General features: G+C 38.3%; 1 protein-coding gene across 12 annotated transcripts in view; it reads right to left on the reverse strand.

Moving 5' to 3' along the window:
* Positions 1 to 17,173, reverse strand: part of NRXN3 (neurexin 3) — a 1,698,447-nt gene that overhangs the window by 870,919 nt on the left and 810,355 nt on the right. For all 12 annotated transcript variants that reach the window (XR_005216274.1, XR_005216275.1, XM_037832161.1 and 9 more), the window contains 3 exons: positions 9,007 to 9,126; positions 931 to 1,312; positions 60 to 250 (listed from right to left, as the gene is read on the reverse strand). Coding sequence is in view for 10 of the 12 variants with exons in the window: in XM_037832161.1 (XP_037688089.1) it covers positions 60 to 250; positions 931 to 1,312; positions 9,007 to 9,126 (693 nt within the window). In the remaining 2 variants the exon portion in view is untranslated. The remainder of the gene's footprint in view (positions 1 to 59; positions 251 to 930; positions 1,313 to 9,006; positions 9,127 to 17,173) is intronic.

Raw genomic sequence — 17,173 nt, forward strand, 5'->3', positions numbered from 1 at the left:
AACAGCCTTTGGGTTGAAAGGAATTCCCTAAGAAGGATAAACTTCTGTACAAGGTTTACCTTTCAAATCCAGATTTTTGGCACCATTGATAACCTGAGTGACCACCTTGGTGTCCACTTTCAGACTGTGGGTGTTGCTGTTGTCCCGGGTGATGACGACGTTGTGCCACTGGTTGTCATTCAGGGGGCGGTCACTGTTGCCTTTGATCACATTGGGACCATTTCCAAGATCAAACACGTAGTGTATGTACCTATGAGGGACAACAACCACTCGATGACCTAAGACTCCCTGCGAGGTTTAATACCAACTTAGGGGCATTTGAATCCCCCATGTTCCACTGATATAATGCAAGAATAATTAAAGCTGGATTTAAGATTACAAGAATAGTTGGATCCTATTCTATCTACTTCAGCTACATATCATAGAGCCCCTTTCTTTAACTCTACCTACACAACTCCAGAGCCTCTAAGCAGTGTAGGCACTACAACAAAAAACACGAGGGGGTGACATTTACATTCACAATCATATGTAACTATATTTTATTTCACTTTTTTCCAGCCACATGTTCATAAAATGTCTTGAAGAAAGGGCAGCTTTTTCTAATTTGCATATGTGGGCTATTGGTAGGGCCAAAACTGTCAATACTTCACTTTTTTCTATAAATTTGGTGATTGCAGATAGTACTGCTCAAGAGATTGGTGCAAAAAAAAAAAAAAAAAAAAAAAGTCTTTTTTGCCATAATTTTAAAGGATTAAATTTCACGGTAAAAAGACTGAGAGTATTAAGTAATTGGAAAACCTTTAAGTAAATTTGTGAGTGTTTCTTCCTTCTAACTGCAATCATAATAGCAGTAGAACTGATAGTTTTTATGTCCATAGTTGTTCAGAGCTTAAGATATCCAGTAAAAAGTATGTGGTTCCCTGTACTTACCCCTTGACTAGCTCGACTGCAATGAAGTCATTTCCATCACCACTATTGAAAAGAATGAAGCCATCGGCTGAGGTGGTCTTGAACTGGAAGAAGAGGTGCATGGAAGTGTAGGCCTGGAGGGTGGCCAGGCTCAGGTAGCTGCTCTTGGTCTTGAAGGTGACAGGGTCAGCAATGATATTTCTCAGTCCAAAACGAGCCTTCAGCTCACAGTAATCAATGTCACCATTTTTGCACAAGTCAATGTAGAGCAGGCCATTAAACATGAGGCTCTGCAAGTGGCCAATGAAACTGGAGGGTACAACGGAGATATAACGTTTCTCGGTCATGATACCGGTTTCGATGTTGTGGAACTCCAAGCGGGTATGATCACCCACCATTGTACCTGTGGAAATCATAAATGAAGTATAAACAAGAAAAAACATCAGGTTTTATCACAGCACCCTTACTAAATCTGCTGGATCCAGCTCGTTCCTGCACATATTATTCCATTTCCCTGAGGCAGATCCAGAAAGCTACATATTCAATATAGCATATACCTGACTTGGCCTCAGTCAGGGATCTGAGTATAGCCCAAGCCCCATTTTACGTCCTGAATGTCATGTCCCCAGACATGACATTTGAGCTCATGGGTAACCCAAGTGTTAAAGGATAAAACTATCCTTTTTCTCCATTCAGGAAAACAACTGGTACTAATATACATACTATAAGAAGAAATGTCTGTTGTGGTGACCCTTATAAAGATAAAACAAACAAATCTGAGTCACTCACTATCAAATATTACTTGCAGTATAACTTACCACCCAGAACTTGTGAAAAATACTGTATTATAGAACATCTGTTCATTTTATCCACCCTGCAACTGTTCCTTTTTCTAACGATAACACCTAATTCCCTTTAGGAAGCTACCTGCAACCCCTTCACCTTTAAACCATACAGGCTGGATGAAGCTGATCCTATCAACTCTTGGGGTAATCAAGTTATCCAAGTTGGATCACTAAATATCTTTTGTCCCCCTAACCATAGTGTGTGGTCTAAGGATTTGAACAAAGTGGTCCTCAAACTTTAGCATGCATCTGAATCACATTGGGGGCTTCTCAAAACCCAGATCACTGGGCCCCATTCTTAGAGTTTATGCGTCAAAAATCTGGGGCAAAACCAGAGAATATGTATTTCCAACAAGTTCTGAGGTGATGTTTATGTGGCTGATCTAGGGACCACATTTTGAGAACCACAGCTCAAGTTGACCCAGCACTTTTGCTGAAACACTTGTGAAAGAGATATTCTCTGTAAGCAAAGATTGCAGAAGGGCTCAGAAGAAAGCCCAGGGCTGTCGGATCCCATTCTGTAGCTAGGAAGGATTGAGCCTACCTGAGGAGAAAGCCAACCCAGAAGACAAGCAAGAAATGGAGAGAAACAGTTTCTCTATGATGATGCCATTTGAGGGTCTGGATCCAATCAGTCAACTGGTCTTTTAAAATATATATGGCAATAAAATCCCTTTTGTGCTTAGAGCATTTGAATTGGATTCCTGACAATTGCTACTAAAATATCTCCAACTGATACAAGTTACCTTTGAGAATTTCATAACTTAGTTTATCTCCTAACAGTGAGGGAATGACTGGGACAGGGATGATGAGGAAGGCTTGAAATGAAGTCAAGGAGACTGGGGATTTTAATAACAAAATCAAGGGAAACATCATTAGGATAGTCAAAGCAGAAGTTGGCTCCGGCAATATTTATGAAGAGAAATCACATTACAGTTTTACAAACCATGTCCTAACACCCTAGTATTACAGGAAAGGGAAGGGGGATTTCTCTTCCTTCACTTTCCAGTTTCCTTCCATGTAGCAGACACTCCACTAGCAAGAATCTCCAGGCATCTCTCTACCCCTTCTCTTAACATCTCTCTAGGGAAAAAGAAGTGACATAATCTGAAAAATTAAGGATAATCTGAAAAGAGAATCTGTGCCTGTATGGCTCAGTCTCTAGCATTTCCTGGTTTTCACTGAATGAGTGAGCTGCCTTCATGAAACACCCATTCTTCTCTGCTACTCCATTGTATGGTTGCAGGAGCAAGCCTTGCTTCTGTGGAGCATGCCTGCCTTACCCCCAAATTAGTGCCTGGGGGGCAGTTGTGTCTAATTCTGAAATTCAGTAATAAATGTAAGTCACATTTTTTAATATCAGTGTTATCACTAATAAAAACGATATTCAATTTCTATCTGCCTTGCATTTTCCCCCTCAATCATCTCAGAACTCAGGTAGCAAAAAAAAAGAAATGGATGATATTCGATCAGGTTCCTTAAACTTGCAGATCTGGGAGATCCAGCTAGATCATATCCTTGCATGCCTAATATTATTTTTACCTCTTTGGTGGCAAAATCAGACATAATTTGAAGAATCACTCATTTAAACACAAAAATTAGATTTCAATTTTATGATCTTCTGCATGGTGTTTTGACAACTAGTGACAAATCATTCTATTAATATAAACTAAAATAAAATAATGAGATCAGTTAAATATAAAATTGTAGTAGAATAAAAATTGAAATGAAACATAAATCTGCTAACAGTTGAATAACTAGGAGAAAGAATTGTTTTGTGAAAGCAAATGAAAATTGCTTTGTATTGAAAATTGAAAGTATTGAAAATTGGACTGGCCATGAAAATGCAAGTAACATTGACCTGAATTCAGAAGCTCTAAAACAATGAAGTACCTGAAATAAACAACCAATGTCAATTTGACTGTAGTTGCTCATAGCAGCAATAAGGTCTGAGGATGGAGAATGATGGGGACGGCAAGTCATAGCCAATCTCATTAGGGAACGGAGGAATTGAACAATAATGACACTGGTAGTAGTGCTAATTCTTATTTTTAAAAGGAAAAACTAAATGCTTAGTGATGAGAACAAAGAAGAGGGAATGGGGTGATTCCTAGTGAAGATTAGGGTATCAGATACTAAAAAGTATCTGAAGAGACTACTTTAAAGTAAACTGGGAGTCTTTAGAGGATTGTGATTTCAGGAGTTCAGAGAAATTGTAGATAAACTGGCCTCAGGAATTGAAGAGTTAGGAAATTCTGTTCATTAGAAAATGAATTTCATGAAGCAAGAAAAAAAAAGTAAGGTGTTTTTTGAGACAAGAGAAACTGAGTAAGCACTGGGATAATTAAGAGGATAAGCTAATGATGGAACTGGAGAGTTTAGCCCAGGACATGTACTGAGTTAGGGTTTAGGGTTTAGGGTGACTCTGAGAAAGTGGCTTCAACTAGAAGTTGGGGGAATGGGTTGGGGAAAGGGTGATACAGGACCAAATTAGAAAAGGAATTGGCTTCACTTGTTCCACTTTGGATGGACATTCCAAAAAAAAACACAAAAAACAAAGAACAAAAAAGAACCCACAAAAACTATGCTATTGCACTTTCTTTACTGTAGAAGAATCCAGGAAAAGCATGAAAGGGATTGCTTGAAGTTTGAAACCTGTGCCAAAGGAACAAATAACATTTTGAAAAATCTGTGTCACCTAATCAATATTAGAACTGGGAAGCTTCTTTAACTTATCTCCTCTGAATGCTGCCTACAGATAAAAATTCCTTTCCACTAAAGGGGTAAATATATGCTTAGTTTAAAGCAGCTGCTTTAAAATTCTAGGCACAAGAGGAGTAACTCAGGAAAAAGATAAAAAGAAAAGGTCAAGATTACTGAATATTTCCTGTATGCCAGGTGTTGCACTAAGTCCATCATAATCACCATCAAATGTCACTATCACAATAAAACTACAGCTAGGTATCATTATCTCACTTTAGAGATGAGGACATCTAGTTTAGAGGGGAAAATTTATCACGGTTCATACAACCCTCGTTTGTCTAACTCCAAAGACCACATATTAATTTATACTCTATATTGTCTGTGGAGGAAAAGCTGGATTTGTTCCTCATGTTATAGCCAAGAAAAATGGTAGGTGAAATTTACCTGGTGAAATTTCTATGCAGAAGTTGCTGTGATGAATTTGCACATCTTCTCAGTGGCCAAATCTCATAACAGTCATTTTATCTAACTCAAGGGTAATATGTTCAGCACCTTCCCTAGAGCAGACAGACATGTGGCAGTGGCTCCTCCTACTCACACGTTCACGTCCATATTTCACTAAGGGCCAACAAGCAATCTACAGACCTGACCTCAGAGTGACAAAGGTCATGGAAAACATGAATCCATGGAAAACTGTGGTCAAGTTCAAGCTGTAACTTCCCACAAGGCAAGATCATATAGTGGACGAGCAAGCAGGCTCTGAAGCTCTACTGCCTGGCTTTGCATTCCAGACCCACTACATCTTGACTGGGTTAACTTGGGAGAACTACCTAACTTTCCTGTGTCTCTGTTGAGCATCTGCCAAATAGGGATGAAGGTGTCAGTACTAAATGTACTAATATACTATAAAGTACTTGGAACAGTGCCTAGCTCCCAAACCTGATAGTTGTTATTAATTATGCAGCATTCGTTTTTTTTTCCTTTCTCTGAAATGTTTTAATTTTCTCTGATTATTTCACTTACTGTTTTTCTCTTCTCTGTTGGTTTGTAAACTCTTTCTAAGCAGGGACTATTTCTTGTTTCCAATCCCCCAGTTCCCCTACTCCCATGCCCCTTTTCTCCATGATATCATTTTTCAAAAGTGTATCCTGTAAAATGTTTTATTCAAAGAAAAGTTTCTGCTGTCAAATAAATTCAGTAAACACTACACTTTTAGCATCTAGCGATGCTCACTGGCCTATAAGGGCTCCCAATAAGTCTTGTAAGAAAGAAATCTATGTAACCTAACATTTCCTAAATCTATATTAGCATGTTTTTATTAACCTGAGGAGCAAGTTTTCCATGGAAAAAGTTGGAAAATGACTTTTTACAGCTTGGTGTTATATGTGTGATATAGAGAAGAAAGAGCAGTCAATGTGGATTAGAGTAGTTAAAAAGGGGTGATTTTTTTTTTTTTTTTTTGTATTAGCAAGAAGGTCTGGGTGGAAGTGGGTGGCTCACATGGCATTTGGCCCAATTCTGAGGAATATAAACCAAGTGAGATATTCTTTTAATTTATTCTTGATAATAGAAGTCCAGCTCAATCAATCAATCTTTATTTATTAACTGTCAACTAAACTTACTATATTTCCAGGGATACAATTATATTTTGATAAATGAAAACTACTAAGTTGAGGAAAACTTCTTTCATTGTTTTTAATTTCTTGTGAGTCTGACCTAATCTTTACATCATTTCCACACACCAACTGAAAATCTGGCATGCTGCAGAACCTTAAACAGCATGAAAGGGATTACTAAATAAGCCCGATAAGACACAACTTAATAACATAGGGACTGTGTGGTATTTTAGTTTCATTGCCTGATTTTATGACTTCTGTGGACTAAAATTAAAATTCCCAAACCCCTTATCACTGTAAAATGCAAACCAAGTTTGTAGCTCATAAGCAAAATGGCTCTTTTCTTCCCCAAATTTCTTGAACCTTATGGCTGCTTTCTTTCATCAGCAGCAAAATAAGGGGTAAGGCTTAAGATGAAAGAGTTGCATTAATTTCAAATATCAAATTACTGGCTGACAGGCATTTGGTGGTTTAGCCCTGCTTTATATTTATTAGCAGTAACAAAAAGCACAATTTATAATTACCTTTATCCCAAAGTTTCTATAAATGAATAATGACTAAGGGAGGGAATACACATTACTGCATCCTTAATTCTGTAGTTCTTTATGACCATTGCTTTCAGGGAATATGTTTTCCAAAATAAAAAAAAAAGGGTTTCATTTTCGGGAGAGATTGTGGTGAGGTCGCCATCTAGTGGTTGCTATTTAAAACTTGCTGCCAATAGCGTTACTCCTGGCTTTACTAGGTCAACCCCAGAGGCGTTAGCAAGAAATGTGCAACTCATCATCTTGGCAGGCTCCCGTCCACAGTAACAGCTGATGGGGATTTCATGAATAACTAACTCAGGTTGACTGTGGCTCTAAACCTGATAACCATTTTACATCTATTTGCTAACATTTGCTACATAAAGCTAGGTTACTCTTCAGGCTTGTAGAGCAGAAAGCTTACCTCCTACCACTAAGCTGGGTCTTAGAGTGTTTTATACCATTGTTGTTATTCTGTTTGGTTTAAGTATTTTTTTCAGTGGGGTTGTCATTGTAGTCTATGTACTGAAATGGATTCCCCACCTCCCCCAATGCAATCCACTATACGTTTCTTACATTGTAAGATAAATAATTTTCTAATGATAGATTGTGAATTCCACCAGACAGCTTGATTTGGTGGAATAATATGGGCCTTTGGAATACACAGATGGATTGGAGCTGAATTCCATAACTCTCTAAGTTTCATGTTCCCCTTCTCTAAAACCACAGTAACACTTACCTTGTGAAACCATTTTGAAGATTGAAGGGTTGATACATGTAAGATACAAGTATCTAATGTCTAATGGGCACTGGATGGATGTCAGATTCCTCTCTCCTAGCCACAGACTCTCCTGTCCATACACACACACACACACACACACACACGTCCCGCCACCATTCCTGCCTCCAGAAGTATAGAAGTTCAGCCTCACAAACATAAACTTAGATTGTAGGAACCCAAGATTGTAGAATCCTTGTGCTTAAAAGGGCCCTTAGCAAAAACAGAATTTCAAGTTTAAAAATGAGGAAATGAGGAAAAAGAGGCTTCCTATATCTCTGCCAAAGGCATAAAACATTTTAGTGGCAAAAACTGTACTAATCCGCAGGATTCCTGATTTTTACCCAGCTGTTTTATTCATAGAAGAAGCTGTAGAGATAGCCTAGGCCACAGGTTTCATTTAATAAGGTCCAGAAATGTTCAGTGGCTTTTCCAGCATTCTGCAGAGACTGAATGTCTTCTGATGCCAACACTATTCTCTTTAAAAGAGAGAACTGTCACCTCCCAGGAATATTCACCTGTATTTAGGCTCAATATACCCCAAGATTTTTTTCCATATGGACAAGAATTCCATTTAATAGGAGATGTGTACTGTTCTACAAAAACTGCAGACTGTAGACTGATAAGATGCAACATGTAAATGGTACTTACAGGTGTCCGCTCTCTCCCATCCTAGACCTCATCAGTTACACCTTCTTGTCAGGTTCAGGCTTAAGATCGACCTTAATAACTTAATAGTTTATTATTTCCTCTTCCAATTGACAACTATAGTCTTACCCCCCAAGTTAAAATCCCGTTATACACTCTTGTCTTATTTTCAAAATAGTAGAGTCTTATCTAATCAACTAGGTTGGCCTAATACTTGAAGAAACACATATTCTCTGTGCTTCTTTATCTTCTACCAACCCTGAAAAATCCCTGGCATGCTGGCATGAAATATAGTGTCAGAAAATACTTATTGGTTGTATGGGGCTCTGACTGTTCCTGTACGTATGTATGAATTCACTCATTTATTCATTCCCCTCCTAGAATGTAAAATCCACCTGGCCAAGGACTTGCCTGTTTGTTCACCACCATATTCTCAGTGCCTTTGAAAACAGTGCCTGGTACAGAGTGAGTGCTCAGTTAATAATCATTAAATAAATGAATATTAATTAAACCAAACCTTATTAAGCAACTTCTAAGTATCATACACTGTTCCAGGTACTTACTTTTACCTATAATATTGTGAATTTATGTTTTCTCTGTCTCCCTCTACTAGAGAGTGAGTCATTGTGGGAAGGAACTACATGGGAAGATAATTGATAAATGAGTTTTGAAGGACCAAACAACAGAATGATCAGTAGAGCCCTACACCTGTTCTCCAAACAAACAGTTTATGTCCAAGGAGAGAGACCCATAAATATATAATTACCAGAGTAGGAGAGTTCTACGATACACTTCTATGAAAAGGAATTATGGAAATGCAGAGGAAGACCCTCTTCACCTTGCCTCAGTTTTTCAACAGAGGACATGACATTTGAGCTCAGTTAAGCAAAATAAAAGGTTTTGAAAAATTCCTTTGCTCACTGAATAACCCGGAGGACTTTGAGAGAAAAGAGAAGTAGCTATTCCACCATAGCTGTACTCACCCTCAGCCACATCATCATCCACTGTTAACTTAAGGCTCTTCCCCCTCCGCACCACCCGAACGGTGTGCCACTCATTGTCGTTGAGCTTCTGCCCCGCGTACAGGGTCTCAGGTCCTTTGCCTAAGGACGGTGGTAAGTGCCAAAGTTAGAATAAATCCCAAAGGTAGTGTTCACGGCATCAGGCTTGTCAAAGCCACACTGGTGCACATGACCCAAAGAATCATACCGCCCCCAAAGCTCACCCTGGTCTCACTGACATATCTGTATTCTCCAGAATAATCTCCAAAGGTAAATGTCTAAAGACATGGTGGGCAATGACAAGGTAGTCAACGAAGTAAGTGTTCTCCTGGTATTTTAGGGGTCTAGAGATACAAGCTTTTAAAAATTCCAATGGCAGTAGGCCAACATTTACAGGAACTAATAGTCAGCTTTCATTCTGTGTCCCAAAGTCTTAGAATTCAGATGAAATTTTTGGAGATACAGGAAGTTTACCCTTTTTGAGAATCATGTGGTCCTTTAGGCATAATACACCAGTCTGGCTTCTGGAGAATATCCACCAACTGGATGCAGAAAGGACTCTGCAATATATGCTGCCTTAACCTGACATTTCCATTAACCCTTGGTCCTACCAGAATTCAGTGACCTTCAAAATCACAGTAGTAAAAATCACAATAATAATGATGGTAAGGTTTAAATCCCAGTAGAATAATGCTCCTGAAGGGAATGTGATGGGCTCCAGACTCACCCCATTGTTCATCATCCTCCAAAAAGATCCAAAAAATCTAAAATATGAAATAGTATAAAATTCCAAAATTGACCCTCTTTTAGATCAAAGGAATGCTCAGTAGAAAGTACCACCAAATAAAAGAATAAACCAAGTTATCTCAAAAGATCCAGGCCCAAGATGCTCAAGTTGATGTTCAAATGCACCCCAGGAAGAATCAGTGGCAAAGAGGAACTATGGTATTTAGAGGCAAAAGTGTGCAAGATAAAAAGGCACAGAGGCATTGAGACAATCTAATTAACAAGGAAAAAAAGAAATGCTCTGGGACTTTAGAGTGCATGTGCTATCACTGAACTGAGACGCATATTTAAAAGACAAAGAAGACTGTATAGAACCAGAGGACTTAGGCCAAGTTTGCTGTCTCTGGCTGGAGAGCTGAGCCCTGCGAAAAGATTCTGCTTACATCTTCCTGGATCAGTTAACCAATATTCAGGGATAGGAAAGCTTCATCCCTGAAAATCATTTGAAAAGAAATGATGAAATATGTAACTGGACAATATATCTTGATGTATATTATGCATCTGAAATATTTCAGATGACCATACCCAAGCTCCAACATGTATCAAGCTTAGGGACTGGTATATAGTGAGTGCTTAAAAGTGCTTATCAAATAATTAATGTCTACATAGGCCTTTATTTCTTTGGAAACTATCAAATTCAATACACTTTTATCTAAGTAATTTTGAGAGCTTTGTTATAAAGCTTTCATTAGCTGCTCTCCCTGTTCCCCTCCCCTCAAGGCTGAATATATTATAAACTGTTCAGGAGAAGAAAAATAAAAAGAGAGTATCACCTGGGTGGAGATTTTTTAAACTAGGTACATTTAAACTGCTCTTTTTAATACTGAGTCATTTCCATTCCTATTGACTGATAATAAAGGGTTATATTAGCAGTTGAACTTTGGGGGGATTTCCTCTTGAAAAATAAATAGATTTTCAAGGTTGAAAGGTATCTTTTAATTATAATGTATATATCAAACAGCATGTTTTTAAAATTTTTCAGAATGTACCCACACCCCAAGTGCAATCCAAATTTATAAGAATTCTGAGAATTTAGTAAAGAAACTTAAATGGACCAAATGCACCCCAAATTGGGTAGCGATGCAATGTGATACATAAATGTAAGGAGAATGTAATTGTATACTAAACCATTTTATATTCAAACTCACTTTTCTCACTCTGTAAGCATGTCTTCTGTGTTTTAAATTATCAATTTATGTATGATAACAGGATTTCCTCTCCATTTTTGACTCATTAGATTGCACTGCTCATTATCTCTTTATATTCAGGCCTGGACTGATATAACCATCTCACGTTTTCAACAGCAAGCCATGAGGGCATTGGGAGAAAATGGACCACATTGTGTGGGTACTTCATATCAAGAACAGATGTGCTCAGAAGAAAAATCTGCCTTTAAAAAAAGTTTTTAATCCTCTTTATTTCATAGGCAAATACTTCCATAAAGAAGAATGTATAGAAAAATGTAGAGAATATTGGCTATGGAGACAGGACTGTTACAAATACAGGCTATTTAAATGTCACCTATAAGGTGACATCTATTCTTTAGGCAATGTTTTCACATCACTTAATTCTGATGATTAGAGATAAGTCAAAAGGGAAAATGACTAACACAAACATAGTCAGCTATAGCGTTGCTGCATCAGTGTGATATTAGCCACAGAGATGTAAAACAAGCTTTGTCTTTGCCCAACTTGTTTTAAATGATGCTGACATTCCATAGGTACTTCAGCTCTTGCGGTGTCCTTGAAACGTCCAATACGATCAGATTCAAACAAAAATATTTAACTTTCTATTTGACTTAAATCTTTAGGATGTGATGGGTAATGATCAAAAATGTGAAAAAAGAACTGAAATGTTCATGTCCTATTACTTAGTTAAATGTCATAACCCCAACCCCAATAACTCTAATCACTCTAAGAGTGGGGGAGAAAAAAGATTCATACCTATCTCATTGGAATGGCAGGGGAATGAATATTATTCAGCTTTCAATTTCAAGCAGCAAATAAAGCTCAGTGAGTTTTTTAAAGACTCTCAGCCTCCAAAAGTGGAGTCAATGGTATTTATCTTTAATTAAGCCAAAAGATCAACCCCTCCTGCTAGAGGGAAAGCAATGTTTAGTTTAAACTCAGCTGGAAATCTAGGCAAATAGAGGGGAGGAGCAGATCTAATCAGGAGCTCAGGCATAAAACTGGATTGATAAGTGATGCAAGATGCAGACACGACCTGAAGGTTGAAACAGGCAACTGACAGATTTTCAAGGCAGGAGGATCTAGGAAGTTTCAAGCACAAAGCTGGTGCAGCACCTTCAGTAAACCAATAAATACAAAGAGTTCCTTATAGTAAGTAAAGGGGTGGTCCAGATAGGAAGATGAAGGACAAAATCGTTTTTAAAAGATGGGATTTAAAATAGAACTGGTGGGACCTGAAGAAAAAAAATCTCCAAAGGCATCTTTTTCCAGTGTTGTTCTTTTTCTTCTTAATAACAAGGATAAGAATGCTATATGCAATTGGGTGCATATTAGACGTGTATATCAGATGCATTTTCCCTTCTTTTATAGTTTAAGTCATAAATATTGATCACAAAACAATCCTCTGGTTCCCCTCAGGCTGCTTAGACATCACTGTTTGATATAAACACAGAAAACTAATAAATTATCTTCACACACCTTCTGCCCCCGCCCCTTAGCTGAATTTCCCAGATAATGATACCCTTGCCTGGAGCAAAGTAGTGAAATCGTAGATGAAGATTTTTGGATGCAGAAGTTTGTAAAAGTGAAGTGTGGCATTGCTTAGTAGTGTAGAGCAGCGATCCTTTAATCAATCTTTTGGATATAACCTTGCAAATAACCACTCTTGATTTGCCTAGGTGCAAACTCATTTAGTACAGTCTCTTTAAGGTAAGACTTTGTCTCATGGAAGATGGCTTGATTCTCCAATGAATGTGGATAGAGAAGGTGCCTTGATGAAAGACACTGATGGGGTTTTCTTTTTTTTTAACCTGCCCCACAGTAACCCATGGGACTCTTGTTTCCTGGAGAAGCCAGAAATAATAACAAAATCAAAGTGAAAAATTAGGAGGATATCTCTCTTTGAGAGAGAAATCATTGCTGATCATTTGGAGGAAGATGACACTTCCTATTAGCAGATTTTTCCCTCTTTTCTGCACACAGGGTACTAGGATGTATGGCAAATGCTTACATTTGAGTATTACTAAAGGCACACCCTTTATTAGTTGGACTGTGGATTTTATGGTTTTAATTTATCTAGGATCCTGAAGTTGTTTTTTGTTGTTTTTGTTGTGTTGTTTGGTTTTTAAAACCAGACTGTTCTTATAGAAGTCTGTGATTCCCTCCAGGAGCAATATAACCAGCAAAACCATAAGATACCCCCAATATACATTTGTTTGTCATTTGTTTCTAAGACCTGACCAAACCAATTCAACCAGATGTTTTTGCTCATACACAGGGGGTAGAGATTCCTTCCATCTGCCACAAAGTGCTGTTCCCCAAAAGTGGGTGGAAACATTTTTGCTTGGCAAGGGCGGGGGCAATGTCTGTACCACAAATACTTTGCTTTACCTGAATATCTTCCCTACCTGAAGAGGAGAAAAGGAACGATAGCTTGATTTCCTATGGAACTATATTTCTGATGAATCCAAAGTTTTAATTATGCATTTAAAAATATAACATTCACGCCCTTGGAAAGGGATGGTGAAAGGCGTTAATTAAAAATACAAATGGTACAGTAAATATAGAAAATGATTGACTGTGTTAGGTTTACAGAACACCAAAAACATTTAAAAAGGGAAAACTTACCTTAATTTCTACCAGCATCATAGGATGGGCTAGCTGAGCTGAGAAAGCATTTTACTAAGGTCATAGCCCAAAATATTTTATATATTCAGGCTTCCTTCCCAGAGAGAATAGATTAGACTCATAAAAGCAAGAGTGAGGAGGAACAAGAATGGATCTAAGGAAGAAAGAGGACAGAGAAATGGGAGAGAAGCATTTCATTTTCTGTCCATGACATCCCAAGTTCTGGTTGTTTTCTTTGGGTTCACAGCCCATCAGAGGGTGAGGCGGTTCTGCTTTGTTTTTGTCATTGTTTCGTTTTAATTAAACTTACTTTTTTTTTGGAAAAACATTCATTTTCATTTAAAAAGAAATAGAGAATATATTTACTTTCGGCGCCAGTTTCCAAAACCCTTCAAGGAGATCATTTCATTCTCCCTAGAGCCCCCAGGCTCAGAAAGAGCTGTCCTCCTTCCTACAGTAGGTGTGCAGGTCACAGAAGGCTTTGTGAAAGTCTTCTACCCAGGGAGGTATGAGGAAATCCAAGGACCCAGCTACTCAGCACATGCACCCTCCTGGAGACCCTGCTTCTAGTGAAACCCACTCAAAACACCACCAGTGTTTATCAGGCTTGAGTAAAGAAACCTACCACTGAGCCTGCCATATAGAACACGTTCAACCATGGGCCACCCGTCCCATTCCACTCTTACAGAGTGCTAATACCATGCATTCGCTAATCCCGACAGTTAATTGCAGAGACTATTTATTCATATATTTAACTAATAAAGTACTTTTACTAATCTCTGGCAGTGTATTACACAGGCAATACATTCATGTATTTAACAAATGTTTATCGAAAGCATGAGTGGGGCCAAATGCTGTTCTAGGTGTGGGGAAGAGAAAGATAAACAAGGGATACAAGATCCTGCCCTTACAGAGCTTACAATATTGTTTAGGGTGGGGACAGAGGAAGGAGGGTGATACACAAATAAAGCAATATGGCGTAACTTCAGGTAAGGTTGGGTTCTATGAAGAAAATAGGACAGGGTAATGCAATGAAATTACCTTTCATTTAGGGTAGGGCTGGGGATAGAGGGAGACCACTTTACAGAATGGTCCAGAAGGTCTCCGAAGTGACTCCTCTATTCTTGGCCTGAGCACCAGGGTGGTTGGAGACATTATGGATGAGATGGTCAGGGGAGGTAATGTTTGAGAAGGAGGCAGTCATGAGAATGTCTGAGGCTGTAGGAATGGCAAAAACAGAAGCCCAGAATAAGCTTGACATGTTGGAGGAGCAAAAAAGAAGCCCATTATGGCCAGAGCTTGTGCCCAAGGGAGACAAAGGTAGAAAAGAAGCTGGAGAGGTAGGTGGAGGCCAGAGCATGTGAGGCCCTAGACAAAATGTTACAGAACCCAAATGCTAGTCTACGTGCAACCAGATGCAATTGGAAGGTTTTAAGCAATGGGTCCCTATGATCTAATTTAAGTTTTCAAAAGTCACTCTGGCTGCTATGGGTACATTAGACCAAAAGGGTCATAATGGAAATAAGGAGATCTCTTAGCATGCAGTTAAAGGCAGGAGATGAAAATGGCTTGGACTAGGGAGGGAACAGTAGAAAAAGGAGAGGTGAGATATGGGATATATTCGAGATGTGGTGTCAACAGGACTTGGAGATTGATTTGGGAGTAGGGACAAGAAAGAGAGGAATCAATGGCGACTCCTAGATTTTGGCCTGAGAACCTGGGTAGATGGAGGCACCATTAACTGACAAGGGAAAGATTCCAGGAAAAGTAAGACACTATTAATCCTATTAGCCAGGAGAACATCTGTTATTTGTATCTTTTCTATCTAGCATCAGGCACACTAGATGTCAGCTCCTGACACTGTTCCTACTACTGAAAAGCATAAATCAAAGTTTATTGCTTGCATGAATTTCCAAGTGTTAAATTCTTACCTTGGGCCACCACTGTCTCCTGGTCATGCAAGACTGTTGAATTGCTATTGCTCTCCCCACCTTCTCCCTCCCTCCCTTTTGTTCTTTTATTTTTCCTGCATGGTTTCCATTATGAATTCTAACCCATGTCTTAGGACTGGAAAAGTAAGCATCCCTAACATTATAAAGCAAACACTGGCAGCCTATTCAATACAATCTGTAAATTTTGATCACAGAGTAAAATGAATCCATTCATCTTGGCAAGGAGAATGGAGCATCTCTATTTTGAAATGGAATGGATCTGGAGTACATATAGCTCCAAGGAACAAATGACACCATAAAAGATGTGAAAGAATCTTGCCCCCAATTTACTGACAAATTCCTACCGTAAGTCATTCAGCATTGCTCAGGAGAGGTGAACTAAGGGCAAGCTCATGATTTTGGGTGATAATCTCCCTCTGTGAAGCCACTTTTCAAGAGATGAGGGCAATTTACTCAGGGATAGGCAGAGAGACCCTTTGGTGGATATTGATTCTACTTGGTTTTTTTTTAAAAAAACTTATAAAATACACTAGTACTTTTCCTACCTTTGTGATAATATAATAAATACAAATCAATGTTACTTTGATGACTGAAGATGTTATAGTGCCTCAGGGTCTTTCTGACTATGTGATCTTATAGCTTAACACTAAAGACATAGATTCCGATGCTGAAGGAGATTGAGTTAAAGATTCTAACCAAGATCTTCCCCAGAAGCTGCTCCACCCCTCACCCCCGCAATAAATGTCCAATGTAAGTGTGTTTGTTTGTGAATTGATCCTTTTATCATAAAAGAAAAGGAAAAAAAGTCCAATATAAATTGAAAGGTCTAGTTAATTTTGCTTTAAATATGAATTAAGGAAGACATAATATCTCTTCCATTAGTCTTTTTTTATATACTTTCATAACTTCTCTACCTTCATCCATACCTTCTCTGCTTTCCTTGAACCTCCCAGCTAGAGTAATTCAGCTCTCTAGTAATTCAGCTGTACTTTCATTTTGCAAACAATCACTCTGTCCCTTATATTGAAGATATTTTTTTACTTCCATTGCCTCTGCTTCTATGCCCCATGAGGGAGAACATGCTGTCTTTGTACTAAGTACAATGCCTTGCACCAAGAAGTTGTTTGATGTGTTGGAAAAGGATTAGTAAGTGAATAATAGAATTGGATAAATTAAATAAATGGCTGAGGAAATATGCAGAGAGAAGAAGAAATGGAAAGGGAGTGGAAGAGAGCTGCAAAGTATGTTTTTTTATAGGTTAAATTTGACAAATCCAATGTATTTGATAGAATAATGATTAAATACAAATGAATTAATACGTGAAAAGATAGATGAATAAATGACTGGTTATTGAGGGTGAAGGATGAAGAGGAAGGGGAATAGAAGAGAGAGAGCTACACATTGCATTTTGGTAGTACAGTGATTTAGACAAATTTGGAGCTAAAGGACACCAGGCAGCAGATTTAGATAAAATAAAGACACTACTTTTCCTTTTAAATACATTTTTTTTCCTGCCAGAAGACAAGGTGGCTTTCAGGGAAACTGAAATGGGAATGAAAGTAACATTTATAAATAAGTACCAGTTGCTTTGCATAC

Source organism: Choloepus didactylus, chromosome 4, assembly GCF_015220235.1.
Source record: "Choloepus didactylus isolate mChoDid1 chromosome 4, mChoDid1.pri, whole genome shotgun sequence".
In the NCBI taxonomy this organism is placed as follows: Eukaryota; Metazoa; Chordata; class Mammalia; order Pilosa; family Megalonychidae; genus Choloepus; species Choloepus didactylus.